Genomic DNA, 25615 nt, shown 5'->3' with positions numbered 1-25615 from the left:
GCAGCACTAATATAGAGATTTTATTTAAACTGTATTGAGTTGTTACAGCACATTGCATGTTTGTCACAACGCAACTGCACAGTTTGGATTTTTGGCCACATCATGTCACTTACACCCACAACAGCTCTGAAAGGATGAACACAGCTGGGCCAGAAGCCCAGAGTCTCTCTCCAATGCCATGCAGTTTGTTCACTGATGGGACAGTCCCTCAAAACAGTCACACAAAGTGGACAGATACAGTCTCCCAGAATGTTACCGATCCCCCTGAAAACAGAGTGAAGTGTAATGAAAGTCGGTAATTAAAAAGCCACTCGTGACTGGCAGTCAATTTTAATGATTGAGAAAATGCTTAAAATATTTTTATGTATCAGAGACAAAATAGTTTGTCACTCTTTCATTGATCTTAGGAATTTCCCAGACAAAATCTCCATTATTCAGCTCCATTTAAATGAAAAAAAAAAAATCTGCTAGGCTGACCTAAATATGCCAAAACTTTTTAGGTTACATCCATGGCACATATACAAGGGGCACAGATGCTCTGCTGCAGAACTGGAGAAAAGGTCAGGACAGTGATTCCTGTTCTAAATGCAGGTTCTGGTTAGTCGGAATGAAAAAGGTGTTTTCTAGAAAGCAACATGACAGTAGCAGTTGTAACTCAGAGTAAGCATTTTATCTTTTCTACATGAATGAATTAAGGAAAACACGGGTAGGGAGTCCTAGTGCTTTCACTGTAAGCCAAGGAGACTGTACCTGTCCCAAACACAGTACATGGCTATATTACTGTATCTTTTGGTTAAGTGCCACTGGTACATAGTAAGATGAAAAACAAAATCAAAATAAAACAAAACAAAATGTTTGGTCCAAATGGACACATCATCACTCCCAATTTTGGTATCAAGGCTTTCTTCTTTCTGTTTGGGTTCCATTGTTAAGTGCACAGAAATAGACAGCAGCATTTGTACTGAAACCCTCACATACCAAATAGCATACGCTAGGAGGTAAAAACCAAATGCTATATTCTACCCTCAAGGTGTCAAGTGTTCAGGATAAGAAGCAGTGTGACCCAGAGGAGGCAGCAGCCAAGGGAAAGACAACATGGGGGAAGTGGGCAGTGGAACAACAAAATCCTTTGCTTTATTTTCATGCCAGGGGAGGATCAAGGTGTAGCTCCCGTGTTAGCACCAGGACAACTAGGAAAAGTCAGGTGCAAAGGGTAGGGTACAATCAGCAGAATTTCACAAGGATAATTTTGCTTTTCCCTTCTCATTCTTCACAGTGCGCACACACCTCAAGAGCAGCCACTGCGGAACAGAGTGACAACTGCCTTCACAGCTCAAAATAACTGATATTCGCCAAGACTAAACATCACCAGAGTTTTCCTGTTTCCAAAAATGTCTTAATCCTTAGAACTGTCCCTCTAAAAACTGAATATTCACTGATGCTGGCCAATGAGCCAGGTGAAAAATACATTAAAACCTCCATTTGCCAAACCAGTCTTTGAAGCAAACTCCACAGAGGACAGTACTAATGCAACTAGAGGGAGCGCCTCTAAAAGACGGAGCCTTCATGCACAGACACAGAGCGCAGAGGTACAGAAGAGAGTTCTTCTCAAATAGGATGGGAATTCCTATCTTGTATACTATGATCTGCTCTTTTCAAGGTGGAGGAGAGATGGGTCTCATTATCACTTGGAGTTTGGTTGTGAGTATGCCTTTCTATTGCTGTTTGGGCACTTTGCACCACGCAGTTATTTATGAAATCATCATCTTGTGACCTCCAGGAGAGAAGCTGGAGTCACCAACTCAGCGTGAAGCTTCCAGACTCTGGGTCTGGATCAGGACCATTACCCCAAAGTGAGGGTCTCTCCAGAAGAAAATCTCCTGCCAAATTCAAATTCCTCTGCTCCAGTCACATGGTACCAAGGAGGATTTCTCAAGACGGTATCTTTGAGCTCTGTGTTCATGAGCCATACCAAGGAACCTTCCAGACTACACCTGAAGCAGATCCTCCTCCCTTCAAACCTGCTAAGAATGGACAGGTCATCTCCTCTGGCATTCAGCTGGAAGCCGTAGCGATGGGTTTCTTCAGGTGCTGGCTCATGAGTTCCCTGGCACGAGACACTTGAATGTGTTCGTAACATGAGTTACAGACAAGAACTGGGTCATAGAGTTGCTGATCAGGAATGGGCAGCTTAAGGTGGCAGCATCCAGCACAAAATACGTTCCCACAATTTCTGCCAAAGTACAAAGAGGGAGGAACTAATCAGAAATATCAGTGTCCTGAGAATGAATCATAGTCTAAAAGGGTTCCCATGAATAAATAAAAAGCCTGGGGGTAAACAAAAATACCATTAACGTATCTCCAATTTCAATTAATTTACTTTCATTCTATACTTAGAACCCTACATTATGAGTAACCATGAAATGCAAAAACAAAAAAACAAAAACAAAAACAACTTACCTGCAATGATGTCTTCGTTTGGCCAACCAGAATTCACAGTCACAGTTATAGCAGTGTGAGGCCATATGGTCTGGAACCCACCGAGTCACCTACCAGAAGGCACAAGGGAAAATTCCAGGTCCATGTCCAAAAAGCAGAACAACAACATTGCAATCAGGAAGTATCCCAGGCGAAAACGGCCAGGATGGTCTTTATGACAGGCCATTACTTGCCTACAAGGATGATATTTATCTGGGGCATGGCAGTTGAGGCCAAAAGGCATCCTCATCTCTGAGAAAAGTAATTCACTGGCTCGCATTAAGTCCCTGCCACAAATTTGCCTACACATACCTCAGTCTCCTTCTTATCAACAGGCTCCCAGCTGGCTTCTGAAAGGCAGTCTTCACTGTGATCAGAGCCAAAGTCTTCGGTGTCACTGCTGTCTGACTCCTTTAAACACGTCTGCAGCACAGGCAAAGACAGCAGCGTCACTTCCTTCAACACCAGCACTTACATTCATCAGGTTCTATTCTAAGTGTACTACACGCACAAACTTAATCCCTCACAGTAATCGTGAATTGTATTAGTATTATCCTCACAGCACAAAATAAACTAAGCCACAGAGACCTAGAGCTGGTAAGCGGTAACACTGATATTTGATCTTATTCTGGCTCAGAACCATCTGTTAACCAGTATAAAACAGCGCAGCACAGAAAGACTTTATTTCTTGTTATACCCAAGCTGAGTGTTGCCAAACCAGAAGTCAAATCTATTCTGTTTTCATAAATCAAGTTTTACTGGAACATAGCCATATTCACTCATTTACATATTTCTCTGTGGCTGCTTTTGTGTTACCACGGCCACACAATAGTTGTCTTATAGACTGACTGGCCCACACAACCTAAAAATGTTTACCATCTGGCCTTTATTAGTAGAAGTTGGTTGAGTATTTAAAGCATCACCCTGGACAGTAAGAAGCTGTTAGTCCTGTCTATTCTATCAGCAGCAACTAGGAGCACCTTAACTGATGGAAGGGGACTATCCATGTATTCAGCAAGGAGCTCCTAGATGCTCTCTGAAGACTACAATAGCAGAATCTATGACAGACAGGACAGTAAAGCCTGGATGGTTCTCTTTATCCCTCACCTGAATTGTTTTAAAATGTCCCAGCCAAGCCAGGAATAGTGGCACACGCCTTTAACGCTAGCACTTGGGAGACAGAGGCAAGACGATCTCAGGGAGATCAAGACCAGCCTGGTCTACAAATTGAGTTCCAGGACAGGCAGAGTTACACAGGGGAACCCTGTCTCAAATAAATAAATAAAAATAACAATAAAATGTACTAACCTACTCTGGGTCTCACTTGGCTCATCAGAAAGTACTCAAGCTGATGCTCCATCAATTCTCTAGTGTTAGCTTATTTATACTTCCTGTCTATCTCAGTCCCAGCACACAAGTGTATGCAAATGTACACACACATGCCCACACACACCCCAGCCTTTGTTAAGCCATACCAACCCAACACTTAATGCATCCATGCTTCTGAACATGCACTCTCCCTCTCACCGACTGACTACCTTGCTAAATAACACACATTCTTCAGCAATCAGCCTAATGTCTTCTCAGGAGAGCCTTCCTTGACCTTTTTACTCCATAATACCCAGTGCCTGCTCAATCCTAACACTCAGAACATCACTGTTTACTTGTCTTTCATCCTGAAGGGAATGCCTAACCCAGTGGCACACAGAAGGCAGTACTCAACAAGTAACTACTGAATGGATGGGATGATGAAAGGACAGGTGGTGAATACTTACAAAGTCATCCTCATAGTCCATGGGTGGTTCTGCTGGAGGGGCACAGCAGTGACGGATGTCTAACCTCATCTGAAGCTCTCGAACCTGTCGACGTAGCTGTTCTACCTCTTGCTTGTACCCTGCTTCGATCTGCCGTAACCTATGCTGGATCACATCCGTGGGAAAGGGGAGTCCATCGTCATCCAGGTAGAGAGGAGGCACAGGAGAAGGGCAGCTCAGGAGAGAAGGCTTTGTGCTGAAGACTTGCTTTGGATGACTGGATAACCACATCCGGTTGTTCTTTCCTCCCGGGCCTGTACAATGTCCACTGGAATGACTAGAACAAACAGGTGACTTCATCCCTTCTCTTTGAGCCCACTGGCCCCCAAAGCAGGGCCCTGCAGCTCGCATATGCTTATTGCTTGGCCTCTTGCTGCAACAGCCATAAGCAAGCAATCGCCGAGGAGTGGTCTCCCCACTCGGAAATGAAGTCATAATCCCTTGGAAGCTATCCCAGTTCGACCCTAAAAATGAGAACTCGCTGATCTGGCTCTGAGAAATTGGCTTTCGTGCCAACTCCAATGACATTTTCCCAAAGCGTGGATTTTCTAATATCTGTCCATTCTTACTTCCTCTCTTGCCAGCATCTTCCTTCTTGTAGATCAGATCCGGCACCAAACTAGGCTGTTCCTGGTGGGAGATACTTGCCTTAGACCCTGGGGGATCTTGGCTGAGGAGGAGGTCACTATTTGGCTCTTGTGGAGTTTGGCTGGCAGCATTTGGTGGGTTGCAGAGGCTGCCCTGACTGTGGTCGACAGTACACCATGTGGGCACAGCCTGCATGGAGTCTAGATGGGCCTGTTGGGGAGTGCCTGGAAGGGAATCCTGGGAAGGCTCAGGAAAATCACAGGCTCCATCACACTTGCTGGAAACGTTAGAGCATGCACTGACAGCTTCCTTTTCTGGGCACTGTTCAGGTGGCTTCCCTAAGCCATCAGAAGTCCTCTGCTCCTCTTGGGCTGGAGGGCCTGGGGCCAGTGTCTTAGTCTCTTCCAGGACTTTGATCTCAGAGGTGTTGCTCTTCGTCTCCCAGGGCACAGAAGTATTGAGTAATTTATAACCAAGAGAACAGCTTTTGTGACCCTTGAAAGCTTTACAGCTCAAGTAGTCTTTCTGGCTGCTGGGCAGAGGAGGAGGAGGAGGAGGAGGAAGACCCACTTCTCCCACAGTGAGCTGTGGACCTCCCACCCCAGAGTCTACAAAGCCTGTCTCTGCTCCTTCAGGATTGCTGTGCCAAGGCTCCAGACTAACTCTGACCTCCTGACAGTGGTTATTCAGGTTAGGGTCACTGGAAGTACGAGTGAGGGGACTGCTTGTGTCACATGCAGAAAGAAGATCATCCATGGATCTGGTTTTAGGTAACCTGGAATGACAAACATAGAACCTCCAGGTTAGGAAATGGAAGACACTTCCAATGTACACAATTAGGTCATCAGAGCAGTATCAAAATCATTGTTGACATTTAATATTATAAATAACTCAAGTCTGCTGGGGGTCTACTCTGTACAAAGCTTAAGACACACTCATCTTCAAGAATGCTTATCTGAGCCAGGCATTGGTAGCACATGCCTTTAATCCCAGCATTCAGGAGGCAGGTGGATCTCTGTGAATTCAAGGCCAGCCTGGTCTTCAAAGAGAGTTCCAGGACAGGCTCCAAAGTTACACAGAGAAACCCTGTCTCAAAAAACAAACAAAGAAATAGAAGGGATGCTTATCTGTCCCTAGCTCTTGTAAATTCTCAACCTACACAATCTCCCAGGGCCATCTCAAACACTTTGATAGTTTCAACTGCCTGCTATGCTAATGCACCTCGCCCCCTTATAATAAAATCTGGACTGGATACTAAATTTAGGGCTTTGTGTTTGCAAAACACATGCTCTATCACTAAACCATACCCTCAGGCCTTCTGATGATTCTAAATCCACCACCACAGCCAATACCACACCTAAACCTCTCAAACCAGTATCTCACTGTCTCTATCACAGACAAAAACTACAGGTTTTGAAGCTAAAAGACATTGGCTCTCATATTGATTAACTACCAAAAAATGCATTGTTTAACCTCTCAGGTACTTGGTTATCACCTCTACAGGATTCCTTAATAGAGATACCAGAAGGCTTCAGAATTTAGGCAACCAACCACAAATTATTTAATCACAAACTTATCAAGAAGGCATGACTCCTCAACACAAACTATTAATCACAAACTTATCAAGAAGGCATGACTCCTCAACACAAACTATTAATCACAAACTTATCAAGAAGGCATGACTCCTCAACACAAACTATTAATCACAAACTTATCAAGAAGGCATGACTCCTCAACACAAATTTTTGCGACACTTAGTAGCAGCGTGTCCTTCCAACTTTCCGAACCCCATGGAAACTTCCAGTAGACATCACTTAAAGAACCCAAGAAGCACTTCTATTCACCAAATGGTGACAGGCATTTTCAAGAATGGTTGTCCTGATTTTACTGCATCTTTTGAGCAATAAAAATTTAGGGAAATTGTGCAGGAAACATACACTTCATAGGGCTCTTTTCAGATGCCATATCAGCTCACACAGAAAATCCTCCAAAGGCCAAGCTACTGTAAGCACTTAGTTTTGATACTATAGACTATTTTCATATTTGATTTTATTCTTGTGATCAATTTTGTGTGTGGCAGGTGAGCATGTACATTATGTGTGCATGTGTCAACATTGGGAGTCTTCCTCAATCAATTTTCAATTTATCTTTTGAGACAAGGTCTCTCACTAAGCCTGAAGCTTGCCCATTTGGCTAGACTGGCTAACCAGCAAACCTCAAGGCTCCTCCTGTCTTTGTATCCACAGAGCCAAGAAATAAACACAAGGCACAAGCCTCTGCACTTTGCATTGTACATGGTACTAGAGCTCTAGCTCATAACCACGGCTCAAACCTCAGCCTTGGAACTTTTCAACTTAACTTCTCTGAGCCTCAGTTCCCTCATTTGTGGAAGAAAGATTAAAGTGACAGCATCTTAAATCCATAGTGTGATTTGAACAAATCACGAATATCAAAGCATGGTACTTGGGGCTTTTAAAGCACGGTATCCACTTACATCTGTTTATCTTCTTCTACCAAAGTGCCTTGAGGTCAGGCCTATATCTCACGTGAATACCCAACACCTAGCACAGTACCAGGCAAATTAAGAAATGAACAAGCCAAGTGTGGTGTCACACACTTTTAATCCCAGCACTCAGGAGGTAGAGTTCAAGGCCTACTTGGTCTACAGAGCTAGTTGCAGGACAGCCAAGGCTAGACAAAGAAACCCTGTCTTGAACAGCCACCCTCCCCTCAAAAAAAGAAACAAACAAACAAAAAAAAGAAGTGAACAAATATGCTTTAAGTTCACATTAGGTTTCCACTAGCAAGATGCTAAAGGTCAACAGAAGTCAATAACCAAATGTACATTATAGCATACAACAGACCTTGCTTTCAAGGTCCATCCAAAACCTACTAATTAAGGATGGCTAAGAGTAAGGCCTAAATAACTGTAGTGCCACCCCACCCCCCCATCCTACCCCCCAACCCCTCGCACAAAACACATACTTTTTTTGTTTTTATTTTTATTTTTGGTGGAGCTGGGAATTAAATGCATAGCCCTATGTATATGTTCTACCACTGAGCTACATGCCCAGCCCAGACCATCGTATTGTACTTTTAAAAAGTTACAACTGACTTTGTCTTTTTTTTTTTTTTAAAGATTTTATTTATTATACAGTCTTCTGCCTGCATGCCAGCAGAGGGCACCAGATCTCATTCAAGGTGGTTGTGAGCCACCATGTGGTTGCTGGGAATTGAACTCAGGACCTCTGGAAGAACAGTCAGTGCTCTTAACCACTGAGCCATCTCTCCAGCCCCCCCTGACTTTGTCTTTTCTTGCTTTATCTTTTATTACATAAACTTTCAACTACATACAAGAGTGTGACTCCCATGCACCCTTTAAAATTCGAATATTAACAGTGCCAATCTTCATAGCTGATTCACACGTGCCCAAAGGTTTAACCAATAATGATGGCTTATGGGACTAGAAAGATGGCTCAGCGGTTAAGAGCACTGACTGCTTTTCCAGAAGACACTGGTTCAATTCCCAGAACCCACATAACAGCTAACAACTGTCTCTAACTCCAAGATCTGACACCCTCACACAAACATACAAGTAGGCAAAATACCAATGCAAATGAAATAAAAGTAAATAAATTATTTAAAATAATAACGATGGCTTAGACCAACAGTTCTCAACCCGTGGTTCTCAATCCCTTTTGGAGAGGGGGTCAAACGACCCTTTTGAGGCATTGCCCAAGACCATCAGAAAACACAGATATTTACATTATGGTAACAGTAGAAAAATCAGTTATGAAGTAGCAAGGAAAACGATTTTATGGTTGGGGGTCACCAAAACATAAGGAACTGTTTTTTAAAGGGCTGTGGCATTAGGAAGGCTGAAACCACTGGTATAGACAATAATGCCTGAGGACTTAGAAGGAGAAATGGGCTAAGTCAGCCTACATGGCGAGGGGAAGACTATATAGAAAGCATAGAACTTGAACCAGGTATAAAACCATTTGTTGGACTTTAATAGAAGAAGAAATACAGGAGGAAGACACTGTGGTCTGGGAAAAGGTACGACCAAAGGACAGTTGTTACAGAAATATTTCCTCTTAAATCCTTACTTCAGTTAGTCTCTAAATCCAACTCCCTTCATCTTGGGCTGTCTTGTAATGAACCTCCTCTGTGCTATCAACTGATACTTCAATCCCATCCTCCCTGCATCTCCTCTCTCTGCAAACTAGCTTGTCTTCTCTACTGTTCCTTGGCTACTGGTGGTAGGAACATTCTCCTCATCTTTTACCTTTGAGACTTGTAAACCTGTCTTTGACTCTGAAGAAATTTTGGGTCCTCTGTACTCTACACATTTATTCTCAACTTTTAACCATTCCCACAGTCTAAAAATGTGTCTATTATATTTCTAAATATATTTCTCTTCTCCAGAGGCTTTTTATAAATGAATTACACTATCGAAGAGCTGGCTAGTCCTCGTGCCCCTACCAAGCTCATTGGTAAATTCTCCAGATATACCATTGCTAGTAAGTCATAATCACTGCCTATGCTATCTTACTACTGACAACTAAATCAAAATGCAGATGGAGAGATGATTCAGTGGTTAAGAGCACTTGCTGCTCTTTTGGAAGACCTGGGTTTGGTTACCAGCACCTGCATCGTGGCTTACTACCTCCTGTAACTTCAATTCTAAGGCATTTGATAACCTCTTCTGACCTTCTTGGGCATCAGGCATGCACACAACACACAGACATGTATGTAGGCAAACCATCTATAGATATGACATAATTTTTTGTTTGTTTTTTTGTTTTTCAGGACAGGGTTTCTCTGTCTAACAGCCCTAGCCGTCCTGGAACTCACTCTGTAGACCAGACTGACCTCAAACTCACCTACCCACCTGCCTCTGCCTCCTGAGTGCTGGAATTAAAGGTGTATGCCATCACTGCCTGGCTAAAAATATATATTTTTTAAATGTATAGAATAAACTCTGCACTATAATGCCTACTATACAATTATAGTATAGCCTACACTAACTTGTGTTTCTATTACCTTTGACTTTAATCCTAACACTCAGGAGGCAGAAGCAGAAAGATCTGTGAGTTCTAGGCCAGCTAGGGCTACATAGTGAGGCCTTGTCTCAACAACTTTGATCTTGAAATGATCAAAAAGGGGTGGAGAGGGTATACAAATAATTCTCAACTTTGGATTACTCTAAAGCCATGGAAAAAATAAAGCAGTGCTGGGGATGTAACTAAGTGTGGAACATCTGCCTAGTGTGCACACTGACTACTGTCCAGTATTACAAAAAAATATTAAGAAGGAAATTTTTTAAAAAGTAACTTTATATGTGTTGTCATGGAATAACAGCCTGACACAAAATGAGAACAACTTTTGTAAAACAGTATTAAAAAAAACTAGAGAGTTGTTTTTAAAAACAAATGTGTTTACAGGCAGAAGTGGCTGCTTCAGTCTTTTCCTAGAGAGCCAGGAGAGCTTGCACCTAAGGGCCTGAGGTATGTGTGATGTTTTTAAAGAGATAAACATCTGGATATACACCAACAAGTGTTAACAGTATACACCTGTGAGGAAAAGAACTAGGAGGGAGACTTCATTTTCTTTTATAATGTTTGACAATATTTAAAAAAAAAAAAAAAAGTATCATGGAGTACTAGTGTAATTGAAGAAGTCACCAAGTCTCTTACCCCCAAATGTTCATCCAGAAGAGAACTTTAGTGGCCCGATTTAAATCTGGCCTTTAAATGATAGAGAAAAATCTACCCTCTTTCTCTGTGAGCGAGAAAGTTCTACAAGTTAATGTTGGATAAAGCCAAGGTTGCTTCTGAGAACAATTTCTCTACACTGTGTATCAGTGAACAAAAATCAGCAGCATTCCCACAAGCCCTCGTGTGAATAGTTCTTTCTCTTTCATTCTCCTCTCCCCTGCTTGGGTATGTCACATCAGGTGACAGTGGCACCCAAAAAGAAGGCAAACAACTTAGTGAAGACCTTAAAAATAGTGTATTCCAGCCTAGCCCTTGAGTCTTGGAGCAAGTTTCTGCCTTAAATGACTCAAGAAGTTGTTTATAAATAGCTCATTAAAAAGAACATGGGATAGTGAGGTGGCTCAGTGGGAATGAGCCTAATGACCTAAGTACAATTCCCAAAACTCATACTGGTTGGAGAGAGAACCAACTCCTGGAAGTTGTCCTCTGACCTCCACATGCATGCCATGACATGTGCAAGCATACAAGCACACACACACCAATAAATAAATGTAAACAAAAATAGGAAACTTTGAGGTAGCCTTATAGTGTAATTCCCAGCACTCGGGAGACAGAGGCAGAGGCAGAGGCAGAGGCAGGCAGATATGTGAGTTCCGAGACCAGCTACAGAGCTAGTTCTAGGACAGCCAAGGCTATACAAAGAAACCCTGTCTTGGAAAAACAAAACAAAAGAAAGGAAGAAGGAAGGAAGGAAGGAAGGAAGGAAGGAAGGAAGGAAGGAAGGAAGGAAGAGAAAGAGAAGTTTGATGTGAAATAGAGTAAGAAGTAATTATTGCTTTCCTTGTGAAGACAGGGGAAACCAAGAAGGATTTCTTACCTATCCAGAGAACGACCACAAAATTCCTGGCTCTGAGCCACGGGAGAAAGGTAAAGATCCATATTTTCCTCTCCAAGTGTGCATGGAGATGATGCAGGCAGGTAAACAGCTGTCCAGAGGTGCAGGGCCCGGACATGACACACAGGATGCAGGACCTAGGGAAGCAGCCCAATGTTAGTGTTTTATAGAGCCCTTGTCTGTTTTCCTTCCCTGAACATTTGGCTCTACATTTCTTTTCACCAACTCAGTCTCCTTTCTTCTCCCAATAGGGTTTCCAGCAGGAAAAAGGCTCAACCTTACCATGTCCGAACCAGGTGTATAGAGGAAGTTATGAAAGTTCTTGTTGCCAGCTCGCAGGAGTGCCCACACAGAGCAGGTCCGCTTGTAGATGTTCCGCTTTTCTCGCTCACAGGGATTGTTGGCCAGGAATGTGCCATAGAGACAGGAGTATGTGTGTTGCACCAGTTTTACCTAGGAAGCCCAGACAGCGTGAACCTGAGAGCCTCAGGATACAATTCTCCAACCCTGGCCACAGGCTTAAGGACTTACCAGAAATGCTTCATTGAATTCAAACAGGCAAGGGAATTGTTTAAGCAGCTGATGAACAGAATCAAGCCACTGGAGGAACACAGGACACTGTTCATTTTGGTCCTCTGCATTTTCCTGATGGCCACAGCGATCTCCAAACTTGTGCCCAAAATCCAGCCAATCAGACTCCACTAACACTTGGAAGCCCTGTAAAATGGTCAGTCTCAGCACAAGGCAACTCTGGAAGGGCTGGGGTCCAGCTTTCCAGGGGACCATCCAAAACTGGGAGCTGGCAGCCATAAAGAAGTCAAACCCTGGGAGCGGACTCAAAGGCACCAATGTCATCTACTGAAACATTCCCAACACACTTCCAGAAAGCCTGACACCATCCCTCTTCCCTCATTTCCTTTGTTCTTCCCAATCCCTTCTCAGTACCTCCAGGGTCCTGTAATATGGGTCCAGCAATATTTTGGCCAGGGCTACAATCTGTGGCGTACGGTCCCAGCCATCAGAGCAGTGCACCAGCACGGGCCGGCCTTCCCGATCTACTGTATTAGCTACCAGCACCGCCGCTTTTAGCATCACTGACAAGTGCTGCAGCCATTTGGTACTCTCCAGTGCCGACAACCAGCTGTGCAAGAGCAGAGAGAAACAGAATCACCAAGGTTGGAGGCTACCACAACTTCTTTGCCTCCTCAGCTGCTCTACCCAACAAAAACCCCATCAAGGGCTGAAACCAAGAAATCTAACCCTGACCTTTCTGCCAAGAGATATCTGGCAGGAAGACAGGGAAACGAGACGGAGACGTAAGAAGTTCTTAGACTCGAAAGAGGAATTGTGAAGTATCACATGCCTATTTAGCCACATTTCTCCCCAGTTCTCTATTTTCTTTGGTAGGACAAGGATCTACTCCAATGTCACTCAAGGAGTGGAAAAAGTTCTCTTGGAAGTGGTGCACTGCACTTGACCCCCACTCAGACACTGGAGTCCATGTAACTTCAAACTTCCCATCCCCCCTCAACTCCCTAAGGGTGAGACTAGAAGGGCAGTGGAATCTCAAAGGGAACACCTACTTGCTGGGATCTGGCATCTGGCTACACACGGCCCGGAGGTACTGGAAGCTGTTCCGGATGGCATGGATGTTGGCCATTCCCATAAACACAACCTCACAGTTAGGATAGTACTCTGCAGATGGGAGAGGAAAGTAGAGCATACACCCCTGTCCTGGAAACAGCCACTCAAGACAAGAGCAGTCCCACTGGACAGAGCTCCCCTGGCATGACAGAACATTCCAGAATGGCAACATAGTAAACATATTCTTAATTCTGAATTGCCTCTGAATTTCCTCTGGAAGCTCAATTACCACTACTCAAACAGTAACTATAATGTCCATAAGGATAACGATACAAATTCTCCACAAATGTAGATGCTCTGAGCCAACAATCTTCTCTGTCTAAGCTAATCATTCTGACAAGGTGTGAATCATCCTCAGTTTATAGATGATAAAACTTATAAGGTAACTGACACTTCTTTACAATCATGGCTAGTAGGTGGCAGAGCCCTGGATCCAAGCAGATGGGTCCCATTCTTTCAAATACTCAAGTTGCCCTCAACCCCCTTTTCTCACCAAAGCTGCCCCAGAGCAGTGACTGAAGACACTAAGGGGTCACAATACCTTCACATTCACAGCCTCCACCCTTGGCCCGGTTAGCCACTGCTGCTGTGTAGGACCGTGCATCCAGAATCAGCAGTTTTTGAGGGGCTGCTGTACTTTCCACCCCAGAGCACGCAGTCAGAGATGAATCTAAATACACAGCAAGAAGACAACTTAGGCTCAGCCAGCCACTCAGTGTCATCCTAGCCTTGGGGCACTCCAGCTCAGAAGAAAGGAACAGTCTTTTCAGACCCTTCAGACCTCCTCTTCCCAAATGGCAGGGACTCGGAGGCTCATAGGGGCCTAGAACTGGGGAGACTAGCAGCACCCATGCCTTACCGAAATCAGTGTCACATGCTTCACTGGCATCATTAGTCCCAGTGCTGAGGGAGGCCCCACTGGCCCTTGTCCCCGGGTCTAAGGCGCAGGCTTTGGCAATGGACGTGACCAGGTATTCATCATCAGCATTGCGCCAGCCCCACCAGCTGATCTCAGGCTGGCTGCAGCGGGCAATAGCAGCCCCATTGCGCAGGTGTCTGACAAAACAGAAGAAACCATAATGCCCTTGTATTCTAAGCCTCCAGAAGCTTACCGCAGAGACCTCATAGGGCCAGACCAAGGTCTCCAGAGCCAGCACAGGCTACCAGCATATTCAGGTCATGAAAACAGCAACCAAAAGCCTTAACATCTCTAGAGCACGTTTTTCTGAAATGCCTCCCGTATTCCCATTGTGACCTTGACTCATCAAACTTGCATAGCACCTGCTCCAGGTTCAAATATGCACCAAGAGAACAAGCCTGAGTTAAAAATATATACCATTCTGAACCTCATGGTTACTGCCTATATCTCAGCCTACTTTTATTTGTTGAGACAGGATCTCATTATGTAGCCCTGGCTGGCCTGGAGCACTGGGTAGACCAAGCTGGTTTCAAATTCACATGGATCCAGCTGCCTCTCCCTCCAAAGTGCCAGGCTGTTCACTTACATTCTGACGCAGGAATCGGACAACTCTCCACTAAAGGAGCAGCCAAAACAAGATATGCCAACACATACCTGTAACTGCAGCACTTTGGAGAAAGCAAGAGAATGGCTAATAAAAAGGCACTTGGACACCCAGTGAGACCACGTTTTTAAAAAAGGAAAAATCCTAACCTCATAAAATAAGGTATAAGTCTGATTTGGTCTTCAGACCAGCTTGCCAACCTTTTAGTAAATGCAGTATTTTACATACACACTAAGGGGAGGAAAAAAATCCCCAAACCGACAAACAAAAACCAATTTCCCTAAATTTGGTGGAAAAAAAAATCTGAAATTGTGCCTAAAGTTCTTTTTTTTTTTTTGTAAAGATTTATTTCTGTTTTTTTGTTTGCTTTTTTTTTTTTTTTTTTTTTCCTTTATTTTGGCTTTTCAAGACAGTTTCTCTGTGTATCAGCCCTGGTTGTCCTGGAACTTGATTTGTAGATTAGGCTGGCTCCGAACTCATAGAGATCGGCTTCCCTTTGCCTCCCCAGTGCTGGGATTAAAGGTGTGCTATTTTTGTTTATTTTTATGTGAATCAATGTTTTGCAGGAACATACGTATATGTACCAAGTGTGTGCCTATGGAAGCCAGATGGTGTCACATCCCCTGGAGTTACAGATGGTTGTGATCTGCCATGGGTGCTGAGAACTGAACCCAGGTCCTCTGCAAAAGCAAGTGCTCTTAACCACTGAACCATCTCTCTGTCCCTGAAAGTTCTTATTTTAAAATAATTTAGTCATTTCCCAACAAGGTGCCAATTCCTCTCCACTGACTGCCCCAAACCTGTTTTTGTTTTGTTTCCTTTTGGTTTTTTTAAGGCAGGGTTTCTCTGTTTAACAGTCCTGTCTATACTTTTTAGACCAGGCTGGCCTCGAACTCAGAGAATCCCCCTGCCTCTGATGTTGGGATTAAAGGTGTGTGCCACCACACCTGGCAAACCACAGGTTTTGATTCCTAGCCACATCAGAAGTGGCCTCCTACTTCCTGTTCCATACTGCCTCACCTGTACACGACAACAGGGATGCGTTTCCAAGATCGGAAGGAAGCCACATTCTCCAGCTCTTTATCTGTGATCCACACAGGAACCAGCAGCTTCTGGGGGTAACTAGGGCACAGCCTGAGAAAAGATGCAGGGAGGGTGTCTTGATCTAAATATGGAATAACAATTCCAGGGAAAAGCTTTGAGACAATAGTGGCAATTTAAGCCCTCCTCCCTCATGGACCCGGAAGGTATATCCACTACATTTAATCTAAACAACAAAGTTCAGGTATGGACTGTTTTAGACCCAAGCCCTGCACCCTCACTTGTAATTGCTGTTGATATGTGAGACTCTCCAGACGTTCTGCAGGTCAAAACCCATCCTGGCGAGCTCTGCCTCCTGTCGACATCGGATGTGCTCTCCTGCAACACATCCCCCAGCCTGTCAGCTTCCCAGAGCACCAAGATCCAGGGGTGGTGGAGGGATGATAATCGTGGGCTAAGAAGCAGACTCCCCAGGAAAACAGCCTGGCCTCACCTGGCTGACACAGGTGGGTATGCTGATCCTCCTCAGTCAGCCCCAGGCACCAGGCATGGTAGGCAAAGGCAAAGAGATCCTCGGGCTTGGCAGGTCTTGCTGTGGCCCGGCTTAGCCGTGAGAGCCACTCTTGGCACTGCTTGAAAGTGGAGAAGTGGCACCTGCCAGGCAAGAAGCCACAGGCTTGGATGAGGCAAAGGGTAGACATGCCATGGGACCAAGAGTCAAACACATGGTCACAAAGACTGTGAAGAAAGAAAGCTGCAAAGCAGGTGAGGGAACACTGACCCTGGGGGCAAGGAAGTCAACACATAAGAGAAGTTGTCTCTTATGACAATTCTCTATGTTTAGACACACACTTGTTCTCTCTGATGGGGCCTTTCCATGTCTCATACCAGACCAGAATATGGACACCCTACCAGCCAGTGGTACCTCCCCATGAGGCACAAGTCCTGCTCTCAGCATTCTTATCTCCTTATTCTTTCTCCTTTGCTTAATGTCTCCTCTGCCTAGCCACACCTACTGAAGTTTTAAAAGAGGTTCAGTCCCACCGCTTCCCTGAAGCCTCCCCCAGCCTACTCCACACCAGGAAGCCTTTCCTCTCGACTCCAAATGTACCTGGAGGACAGAGTAGGAGGTTCTGAGCAGCACACTCCATGTTAAGTTTGCCTTAAGCAACTTTAGTTTTCATAGTTAGAAAAAGCAATATGGGTTTTCTCATGAGTCTGCCAGAGACCTCAGCACACAGCGGGCCCTCACCTGGGCTTCCTTCTCAATCCTGCATCAGCCCAGTCCACCTTTTCTCTCATAGCCAACTTACAGCAAGTCCTGTCATCTCAACCTTCAGAGCACAGCCAGCAGAAACCACCCTAGGCAGGGCACCATCGCCTCTCACCTGAGTCAACTGTAACAGCTTCCTAACTAATCACTCAGCCTTGGTTTCTGTCCCCCTTTTCTTCTACTGGATGTCAATCTAACAGCCAAAAGAAGTCCATAAATCGCATTGCCCCTTTGCTCAAAACCCACCCAGGATTTCTCAGTTCCCTCAAAGTCAAAGCCAACCCCAGTCACTGCAGCCTCTGCCCTTGCCCTTATGCCTTATACCCCGCTACCCTCACCCATATGAGCTGCTTCCAGCCACACTAGTGCCTCACCAGTCCTCTGATGTGCAGGCATGGGGACACGCCCGCTGCAGAACCTTTGCACTCCACTCGCCCTTTGGCATACCTTTTCCTCACGTACCTGCTCAGTCACTCTCCTCAGGGCCTGACTCAAACACACGTTATCTACGCAACTTTCGCCGCTAACTTGTTTAAAGCTATAGCCTGCTAAAACCTCCCTTGTTTTATTTTTAATTTTACATTTATCACTATTTAAGGTATTTCACTTGTTTATTGTTAGTGCCTCCCTGCTAGAATATAGATCTTTAGGGCAAGAATGTTTATGAGTTCTTTGCTGCATCTGCAGTACCTAAACTGTGTATCACAGACTGTTACTAAAATGAAAGCTCTGTGCCAGACGCTGACCCAGGTGCTCACATGCATGACTCAAATAATCCTCCACGATGGCTCCATTGGCTAAATAGCATCCTCATTTTATTTCAGGTCATGACAGAATGGGTTAGCAAGTTGACCTTCCAACTAAGAACAGGGAACGGAATTGTCACCTTTTCCTCCAATAGGGAAAGTGAAGTGGCATCTTTCCTCTCTTGCTCCAAAGATACCCTACAGTAGACAGGTCTTCACAAGACTAGGTCAGAGAACGTGAATGAGGCCCCATTGTGCTCACCTCACCACTTTGGAGTCCTTGCAGGCAATGTGCAACTGAAACATATCACGACTTTCCACACTGTCAATCATCCGGAGGGGCACCTGCAGTGGAACAGCAAAGTGAGGTTCAAATACACCCTAGCCTGGAAGGTGACACACCAATGGAAAGAAGGAAGCCAGAATCTGCGGAGGGTCTGTTTAAGGCCTGGTAACTATGCCAAGTACTTCACACATGTAACCAGTTAATACCATAATAATCCTAAAGGCAGGTGATTTTATTCGGTAAGGAGGACATCATCCCTTGTCCAAGGTGACACAGAAGTGGCCGTGCAAGATAAAAGGCCAAATTTGCCTGGTTCCAAAGTCTATGTTCTTCTGATAATGCCACTGTTACCATACTCTTCTAAAAGCCTACACAGGGAGCTGGAGAGGTAGCTCAGTGGTTAGCACTTGCTGCTCTTACAGAGGACCAACCTGGGTTTACTTCCCAGCACTGACACAATTGCTCACAACCTCCTGTAACTCCAGTTTGATACCCTCATCTGGTCTCCTCGGGCACAAGGCACACACAGGGAACGCATACATACAGGCATGCAGGTAATCACAAATAAACATAAAATAAAAAATAAATCTTTAAAGGAGGTAGGGCCCAAACAGGATAAAAGAAAGAGGGGAAGAGAGACACACAAACCTGTACACAGAGGAATGAAGCATGAAATACAAAAGGCAGAGAGAAGGGAGTACTAACTGTTTTTAGAGACGTAATCAGGTAGAGAACTGGAACAATGCCACTTTGAAGCACACCACTTTAGTGTAAGGGAAGCAAGATGAGAACTTACGTTGATGACAGAGTCTTTGAACTTGATATGCAGCCGGTAGTTGGAGATGGCAATGAGGGCATCAGCTGCCCGGCCCAGGAATTCCACTCCCTCACCCTGTAGCACTGTGAAGGGTACCTGTCAAAGGTCAGAGAAACTCTTAGCCCAGAATCAAGCCTCTCCCTTGTTTTTCTCTGCAGCCCCTGTTCTCTAGGAACCGATCAGAAAAGTGTGGATAATGAAGAAGAGTCGAAAGTCAGAACATTAGTCATCAGCTGTCCAGGAAAACTGCCTCTCCTCTGAGGGTAAAGGCTCCAACAATGCACACACCCTCTCCCTTCAGAGGCCTAGAAGGAGGAAGCCAGAGTTCTGGTAGGTCCTCTGAAGATTTGGGAGTCTAGAGCACTAACTGGGCAGGAAGCCCATCTGCCCTGAGCCTCCTGTTCTTCCTTACCTGAAGATTCTCTTCCTCCTTCACAAGTTCCTTGGGGGGGAACAGATCCTTGGCTTGGATGTACTCCAGGCTGGGAGGCCCCTCTTCACCCTGCAGGGAGGCCAGAACCTTGGAGTTGCCAGACCCCACCTGGCTCCTGAGGCTCATTCACTTTCCTCCTCTACCAACAAACCTAGAGACACCCTCCTCATCATAGATCTAAAGGCTCTGGTTCCTAGAGGAGGGAAAGGAGGCCGGGCTTGGCTGGAGGCAGGGTGACATAGAGGTGTACTCAGGGAAACATGAGGTTAGCCAAGGAGGAGCTGGGGATCTACACAATTTAAAGAGGCTTCGCCTTAGAACCAACATTGCAAAAACTGTGGGGGGGGGGGATGAGGGTTGGAACAAGTCAGACTCATGTCAAAATAAGACAAGGACTGAGAGAGAGACACCTGAGGAACAGGAGCCAGGTGTGGTAGCTAGTTGGAGAGAGAAGGGAAACCAGGCCACTCTGGCCACTCAGGCATCAACCTGGTGGGTGGAGACAAAGGAGGAGGTTGTGGGGGATTCAGTCCCATGCCTCTAGAGGGCCTTTGTGAATGCCTTCAAAAAGGAAGATGTGTTTTGGAGCTGAGCTTATCTTCACACTGGGCTCTGTGCTGCTGAAAAGCCCCCACTACCTGCCAAGTGCCAAGCAACCCGCCCCGCCTGCTGATCTGAGGGGAACTCCTAAGGAATACCCATAGCAAGCAGAAGTCACTCTGCTCCCAATTACCAAGGGAGAGGAAAAGAGGGAATCCACGCTCAGGGAGGAAGCAGGAGACCCAAGGACAGCCAGGGGAGAGGAGGCCTGGCAGACACCTACGGGGGGGGGGGGGGGAGCTGGGGGGTACACGACATCTGAGAGGACAGATGGGGGAAGCTGGGAAGGAGCATTAGCCAGAGGGGAGGAGGGGAAGACTGGGGATGATTCAGAGATACAGAACCCTGCAGAGGCAGGAAAGATGGAGAAGAGAGGCTGTCTGGGGCACAGTCAAGGAGAAAAGGCTGGTATGTCAGGTGAACGATGGAGTGAGTGAGGGGGAGGGGACTGGAGACCTAGAGACAGCTCACAAACATCCAAGCTCCTCGTTCAGCCCCCTAACATCCCACACAGCCTACTAGGCACATCCTACATCCCCCAAGCAAGGATGTAGCGGGTGGGACCAAGATGGAGAGGAGGAGGTAATGGGATGTACCCCTGCAGGGCGGGGCCTGAAAATCTGCAGTCAAGGGCAGTGGCTGCAGAGCCAGAAAGAATCACAGAATTTTTATCCCTGGCCTTCTACAATCCCCAGTACCCGCTTTCTTGAAGCAAGTCTGAGAGAGAAAGGAGCTAACCTGTCTCCCCTGCCCCTAAGGGTTGGTTGGGGTCGTGCGGGGGTCCTTGGGCATAGCTGTGGGTACAGCATGCTTTGAGCGTCCCTCAACCCTCACCCCAGGCCTTGGCAGGACAGGCCTGACACTTACGAAGCAGCTAAGCATGGAGCAGGAGACGCGGGCGGTCAGGCTCATGGTCGCGGGCTGTCTGGGCCAGGGCACATGTCCCCGGAGCCGCTGCGCTGCCCGCCAGCCCCGGGCGTCCGCTGCATCCCGGCTGCAGGGCCCGCCTGATGCAGCCGCGGCCAGAAGCAAGCGCCCTGGCGCCAGGACCCAGCCTCTGCTCCCGCGCGCCTCTCCCCTCCTCTCCACAATGGAGCGGGCCCGGCTCCGCCCTCCGACAAGAACGCAGAAGGGAGGGGAGTCCAGGGACAGGAGCGACCAGGACGTCGCCGGGGAGGCGGAGGCGGAGCGGCTCTCAGGGCCCTGCCCGCCGCCCTGGCTCCTCCCTTGTAGCCCCCCAGTCCGCGTCCGCCCCCCCCCACCCGCCCCGGACCTCTAGGGACATTCTAGGGTGGGTCAAGGAACCGCCCTGGGATGGCTCAGAAAGGGGAAGCGAGTCCTCCCACACCTTTTCATTTCCCATTTTTCCAGGTGTGCTACCCTACACCCTTGTCACACAATATTTCCCACCTTCTTCCCTCCTCTCAGAGCTCCCTCTATGATTGCTGCGGATCCCAAGATGGAGCCCATCCATGTTCTTTGCAGCCCCAAGCCTTCCTTCTTTCCCTCTGAACCTATGCTCGGTTCATTGGCCTCTTCCACTATCCTGCTTTCACTAAACTCCTCTGTCCTCTAAAAAGAATATTGGTCTGGTGTTATCTTAGTGGCTATTTCCCATCTCTGTAAGGGAAACCGTTTTTTTGTTTTTTGTTTTTTGTTTTTTAATTTTTTTATTTCATGGTCCTCACATGCCCTGGACAATGGAAAAGAAAATCCTCCTGGAAGAACTTCTTCGTCTGAGAGAAGAACTGGGATTATGAGCCACTGTTGCTATAGAAAAACAAAACTCAAAAGCCAGGAGTAGAAAGAATGAATGGAGTTGGGCAGTAGTGAGCCAAGGAAGAAGGAGTAGTCAGTGATAAGGGCTTAGTGTTTCCAAAAGTAACAGAAGGAGCTTGCTAGAACTCTGCAACTTCCTGTACCTGGTAACTTTCAGAAACGAGGGCTTTCTTTGGGGGGTTGGGGGGGTTGGCGACCGGGATGAACAGAAAAATCTGGTGGCACTTTTTTAAAGTACAATAATGCTGAGCAGTGTCAAACATTACCCTACACGAAATAAACCCCCATCCAGTTTCACTGGTGAGTGTTTAGGCTCAAGGGAGAGAAAGAGTGAAATTCCCCTAAGGTATTCCGAGGTAGTGCTAGTTAAGTAGGTGGGGCTGACCCTGAGCTATCGGTTGAGGAGTGAGATCAGTAGTAGGCTTTCTGAAAAGAGCCTGGACTAACTGAATTCATTAACCTGTGACCCCTGAAAGAAACTGAAGAGATGCTGCCAAAGGGTGAATCTTGTCTGGAAAAGGTTGCCCACACCTCTTCCTCATCTTACTGCTGGAGTCCTAGCTCTTGGGAATTAAGAAATTCCCTCAATTTGAGAATTTCTCAGGGTTGTTATGCACCACCTACAATGATATTCTAGTCCTCTTCAGAATGCTGTCCTAGAAGATATTCAGTAAGCTGTCATCTGTAGGAGCTTAATAGACAGCACCTGGGAGCTGGGTAAGGCCTACAATTTGGGTGGAGTCAGTCTGGCACAGCATCAACAACATATTCATGATAGTCACCAGGGATCTGATTCTTTTGTTTTGTTTTGTTTTTTTGTTTGTTTAAGACTTGGGGGTCTTTCTACATAGTCCTAGAACTAACTACATAGACCTGGCTGTCCTTGAATTCACAGAGATTCACCCGACTCTGCTCCCAAGTGCTAGTGTTAAAAGCCTATGCCACCATGCCCTGAGTTCAGGAACCTTAAGAAAAACTTTTTTTTTTTTTTAAACTGGGATATGGAGAGTTTTAACCAGAGACCCAAGAAAAGCAAGAGGAGATATAGTAGTTTGTTAGTATGGGGAAGGCATGACAAAACACATAACAGAGAAGAACTATAAGTTACTGAGCCCAGTGCTGTCTATTTCCTATTTTTTTTTCAATCCTAAGAAACCATAAGCTAGATACATAGCTAAGTGTTATCATTCGCAAGGCCCAACACTGCCTTCACCCGTAGTACTAGCACTTAGGAGATGGAAGACAGAAGGCCTGCCACAAGTTCAAGGCCAGCATGGGCTACATTTCTAGTACCAGGCTAGCCAAGGCTTTATAGCAAGAATCTGTCTCAAAACAACACCCATCACCAAAAAAGAAAAAAAAAAAAAGAAAGAAACAATTTATCAGGTTGGGTGAACATGTTTAGGAAGATAACAGAGTACCCTGGAGCACTAGGGCCAAGAGAGGTGGGGCAGCTTCCCAGAGACAGACTCAGATTATACACAGTGGTATGAGGAAATAGGAGTACTCACCATTCTACCTTGGCGAGGGTCCTAGTAGCCTGCTTGTCACTAAAGGAGACAGAACACAAGAGTAAAATGCACCATTAACATCACTGTGGAATCAACAAATGTCACAGGTTTACCCCTGAACTCCTCCTCTACAACTCATTTTCCTGTCACAGAGGACCCGGCCTCTCAACAAGGCACCACACCAATCAGGCAATGGGAGAAGTAACAAGTCGATCCCGTGCAGTGTGAAGTCCATCACTAAAATCCAGGAACAGGAGTAAGTATCATCCACATTTACTCCACAGAACATAATCGTTCTAATTCCACACCCATACGCAGAGCACTCCAACCCTGCTCTTTACAAAAGAGAAGAAATGCCAACTCTGAAGAGGCAAAAACTGCCCAACTGGGACTCACTTTTGGCCCTGGTAGGGGCATGAATCCACAGGGCTGTTCCGCCATTCTCTGAGTCTAGTAGTAGCACCCACCTGACCTGTTACTGGGGGCAGAGTCCAGAGCAGAGGACAAGAGGGAGAGGACCACGACCTGTCATAAAAGAGCAGCAGGGTTGGCCCGGTCCTGCTGAGCATACTTGAGACCAAGTAGATGAAGGTTATAGGGAGGAGTCCACACTACAAGAGCAGAGTCAGGCCAGCCCGGCCACAGAGTCAACATCTGTCAAATGGGTCGAATTAACAAGTATTTCAAGTTAAGGCCTCCTAGGCCCACTTAAGGAGCCAGGCCTGAGTTTCACTGACACTCCTTCATGTTTGATATGCGGGGGGGCGGGGGTGGGGGGTGGGGTAGGCAGCAGAGTCCCACAGGAGGCTACAGCGATTAAAGCCTCCATTGTGATCCTACCAATCTTCCCTCCCTCCCTCACGGGGGAGCCCGCAAGCGGCCAGCCGGAGGTGCTGCCTCACGGCTCACTGGCACGCAGCCTGAAAAACGGAGAGAGGAAGGGAGAGATAAGGACCAGGCCTAGGAGGCCCAAGGTTTCCTCAATTAGGGAATCTGGTGTTGGGGTAGGGGGACGGGCCAGGTTGGCAGGAGATGCCAGGTGCCCAGGTTCTAGGGGCGGGGCTAAAGGCTCGGAGGCGGAGCCCCAAATGACAGAGGGCGGGACTCAAAGAGAGCCGGTGAGGGCCGGGCAGGACTTGGTCGTTGTGGCTCCCAAGCTGGCAGTGCACGGGGTACAGTGACTCACCCAGGCAGCGTCCGCCCGACCCTCCAAAGCCGCGCTCTCACCACTTCCGTCTCCCGCAGCTGCTGAGGCCGCGCAGCTCGAACCCCACCACGGTCTCTTCTCCCCAACCAATCGTAACTCTAGCCTGTACCCGCCCTGGCCAATGGCCACACGAAGTTCCGCCCTGCCTTACCACGCAGCCGCCGCCCTCACTCTCCACGCCGCTCACTGGTCCAGTGGGCAGACGCCCTCTCAGCCCGTAACCTATCCGGCACCCAGAGACCAGACAGTACCTGGAGGGAGGCGGCTTTGGCGCCAGAGGACAGACGCGACCAATAGGAAATCACAGCGCGTCCCTATGGCAGCCAATGGGAGAGGAGTAAGAGGGGTTGCAGACTACGGCTCCGGGGACAGGAAGTACGGCGGCCCCGTCGCCTACTGGTAGCGCAACTGGAGGGCGGGACAATGCAGGGAAGGTTTGAGGTCACTTCCGGTGACGACCGAGTCCCCGGGGTAGTTCTCGAATGACTTCCCGGTGGCTCTGCCTTTTAATCCAGTTGTTTCTGTTTCGCTCCGGTAACGCAAGAATGGGAGAAAAGCATGTCGGCCGGGAAAGGGGAAGGACTAGATTTCATTCTATGTCCCTTCCCACTCCTCCTTCAGCTCCATTAATCCCTTGTTTTTCATCCCCCGGCCGATGGTCCGCGAAAGAGAAGAGCTGGGTTTGTGGACCGCTGAAGCTATGGAAAAGCAAAACTTGAAAGGCCCTTCTAGACGTCTAGGAATAAAGAGCTCTCGCGTTGACGGCGCTGGCGTTTCCCCCGCGTGTCTGGACAGGTTCTTCGATTTTTATCGACTACCGACCTTGCCGTCCGTCCTTCGAGGCCTATATTGGCCGCCAGGCCTGAGTAATGATCTCTCAGCCGAGAGAGGAAAAGTGGGTCTGACTGCCATTAGCTAGCTGCAGCTTCCTAGTCTGCAAAAGGAAGGGGTGGAGTGACAAGACTCCCAAGCCACCGGGAGCCAGCCACAGGACGGAGGGTGACCGCTGGAGGTCTCCGTGACCCGCGCTACTACTAACCAAACAGAAATGGAAAATGATTCCGATTCTCAACAGATAGTCCCGGAGTCTGGTCTGAGCACTTGGGTATCAGGCTAGTGTCCTCACATGTCTTAGTTTATGAAGCACTGGACCTTTTAGTACAGTTAAGTCACAGAAACCTCTCCTGGGTTCACTGTTTCAGCCCCAGGATCTGGAACCAGGGTCTGAAATCCTTGGGGACAGTGAAGTGTTTTGGTTTT

General features: G+C 46.8%; 1 protein-coding gene across 6 annotated transcripts; it reads right to left on the bottom strand.

Moving 5' to 3' along the window:
* Positions 1-6: 6 nt before the first annotated feature.
* On the bottom strand, positions 7-25252 carry Mtmr4 (myotubularin related protein 4). 6 transcript variants are annotated; one of them, XM_027426321.2, is made up of 19 exons: positions 24607-25252; positions 23149-23187; positions 19238-19327; positions 18805-18921; positions 17985-18067; positions 16197-16357; positions 15985-16081; positions 15683-15796; positions 13999-14195; positions 13681-13809; positions 13079-13190; positions 12441-12636; positions 12027-12212; positions 11778-11948; positions 11478-11632; positions 4254-5655; positions 2791-2901; positions 2461-2549; positions 2056-2233 (listed from the first exon to the last, which is right to left on the bottom strand). In XM_027426321.2, exons 2-19 carry the CDS (start codon positions 23149-23151, stop codon positions 2056-2058), a joined length of 3591 nt encoding a protein of 1196 aa, XP_027282122.1. In that variant the 5' UTR covers positions 23152-23187; positions 24607-25252. The 6 variants fall into 6 exon arrangements, with proteins under 6 accessions (XP_027282117.1, XP_027282122.1, XP_027282121.1 ...); XM_027426320.2 differs by lacking the exon at positions 24607-25252 and adding an exon at positions 24507-24524; XM_027426318.2 differs by lacking the exon at positions 24607-25252 and adding an exon at positions 24335-24419.
* Positions 25253-25615: the final 363 nt, after the last annotated feature.

Source organism: Cricetulus griseus, chromosome 7 (genome assembly GCF_003668045.3).
Source record: "Cricetulus griseus strain 17A/GY chromosome 7, alternate assembly CriGri-PICRH-1.0, whole genome shotgun sequence".
Taxonomy (NCBI): Eukaryota; Metazoa; Chordata; class Mammalia; order Rodentia; family Cricetidae; genus Cricetulus; species Cricetulus griseus.
This window is presented reverse-complemented; position numbering and strand designations above follow the sequence as displayed.

What these genes read in the sequence shown, in the direction of transcription:
- Mtmr4 (XM_027426316.2), bottom strand. Translation starts at nt 20,770, where the DNA reads ATGAGCCTGACCGCCCGCGTCTCCTGCTCCATGCTTAGCTGCTTC. An exon ending in GCTCCATGCTTAGCTGCTTC is followed by an intron (nt 19,328 to 20,725) that starts GTAAGTGTCAGG and finishes GCCTCCCTGCAG; the next exon opens with GGTGAAGAGGGGCCTCCCAG. An exon ending in TGGAGGCTGTGAATGTGAAG is followed by an intron (nt 13,191 to 13,680) that starts GTATTGTGACCC and finishes TCCCATCTGCAG; the next exon opens with AGTACTATCCTAACTGTGAG.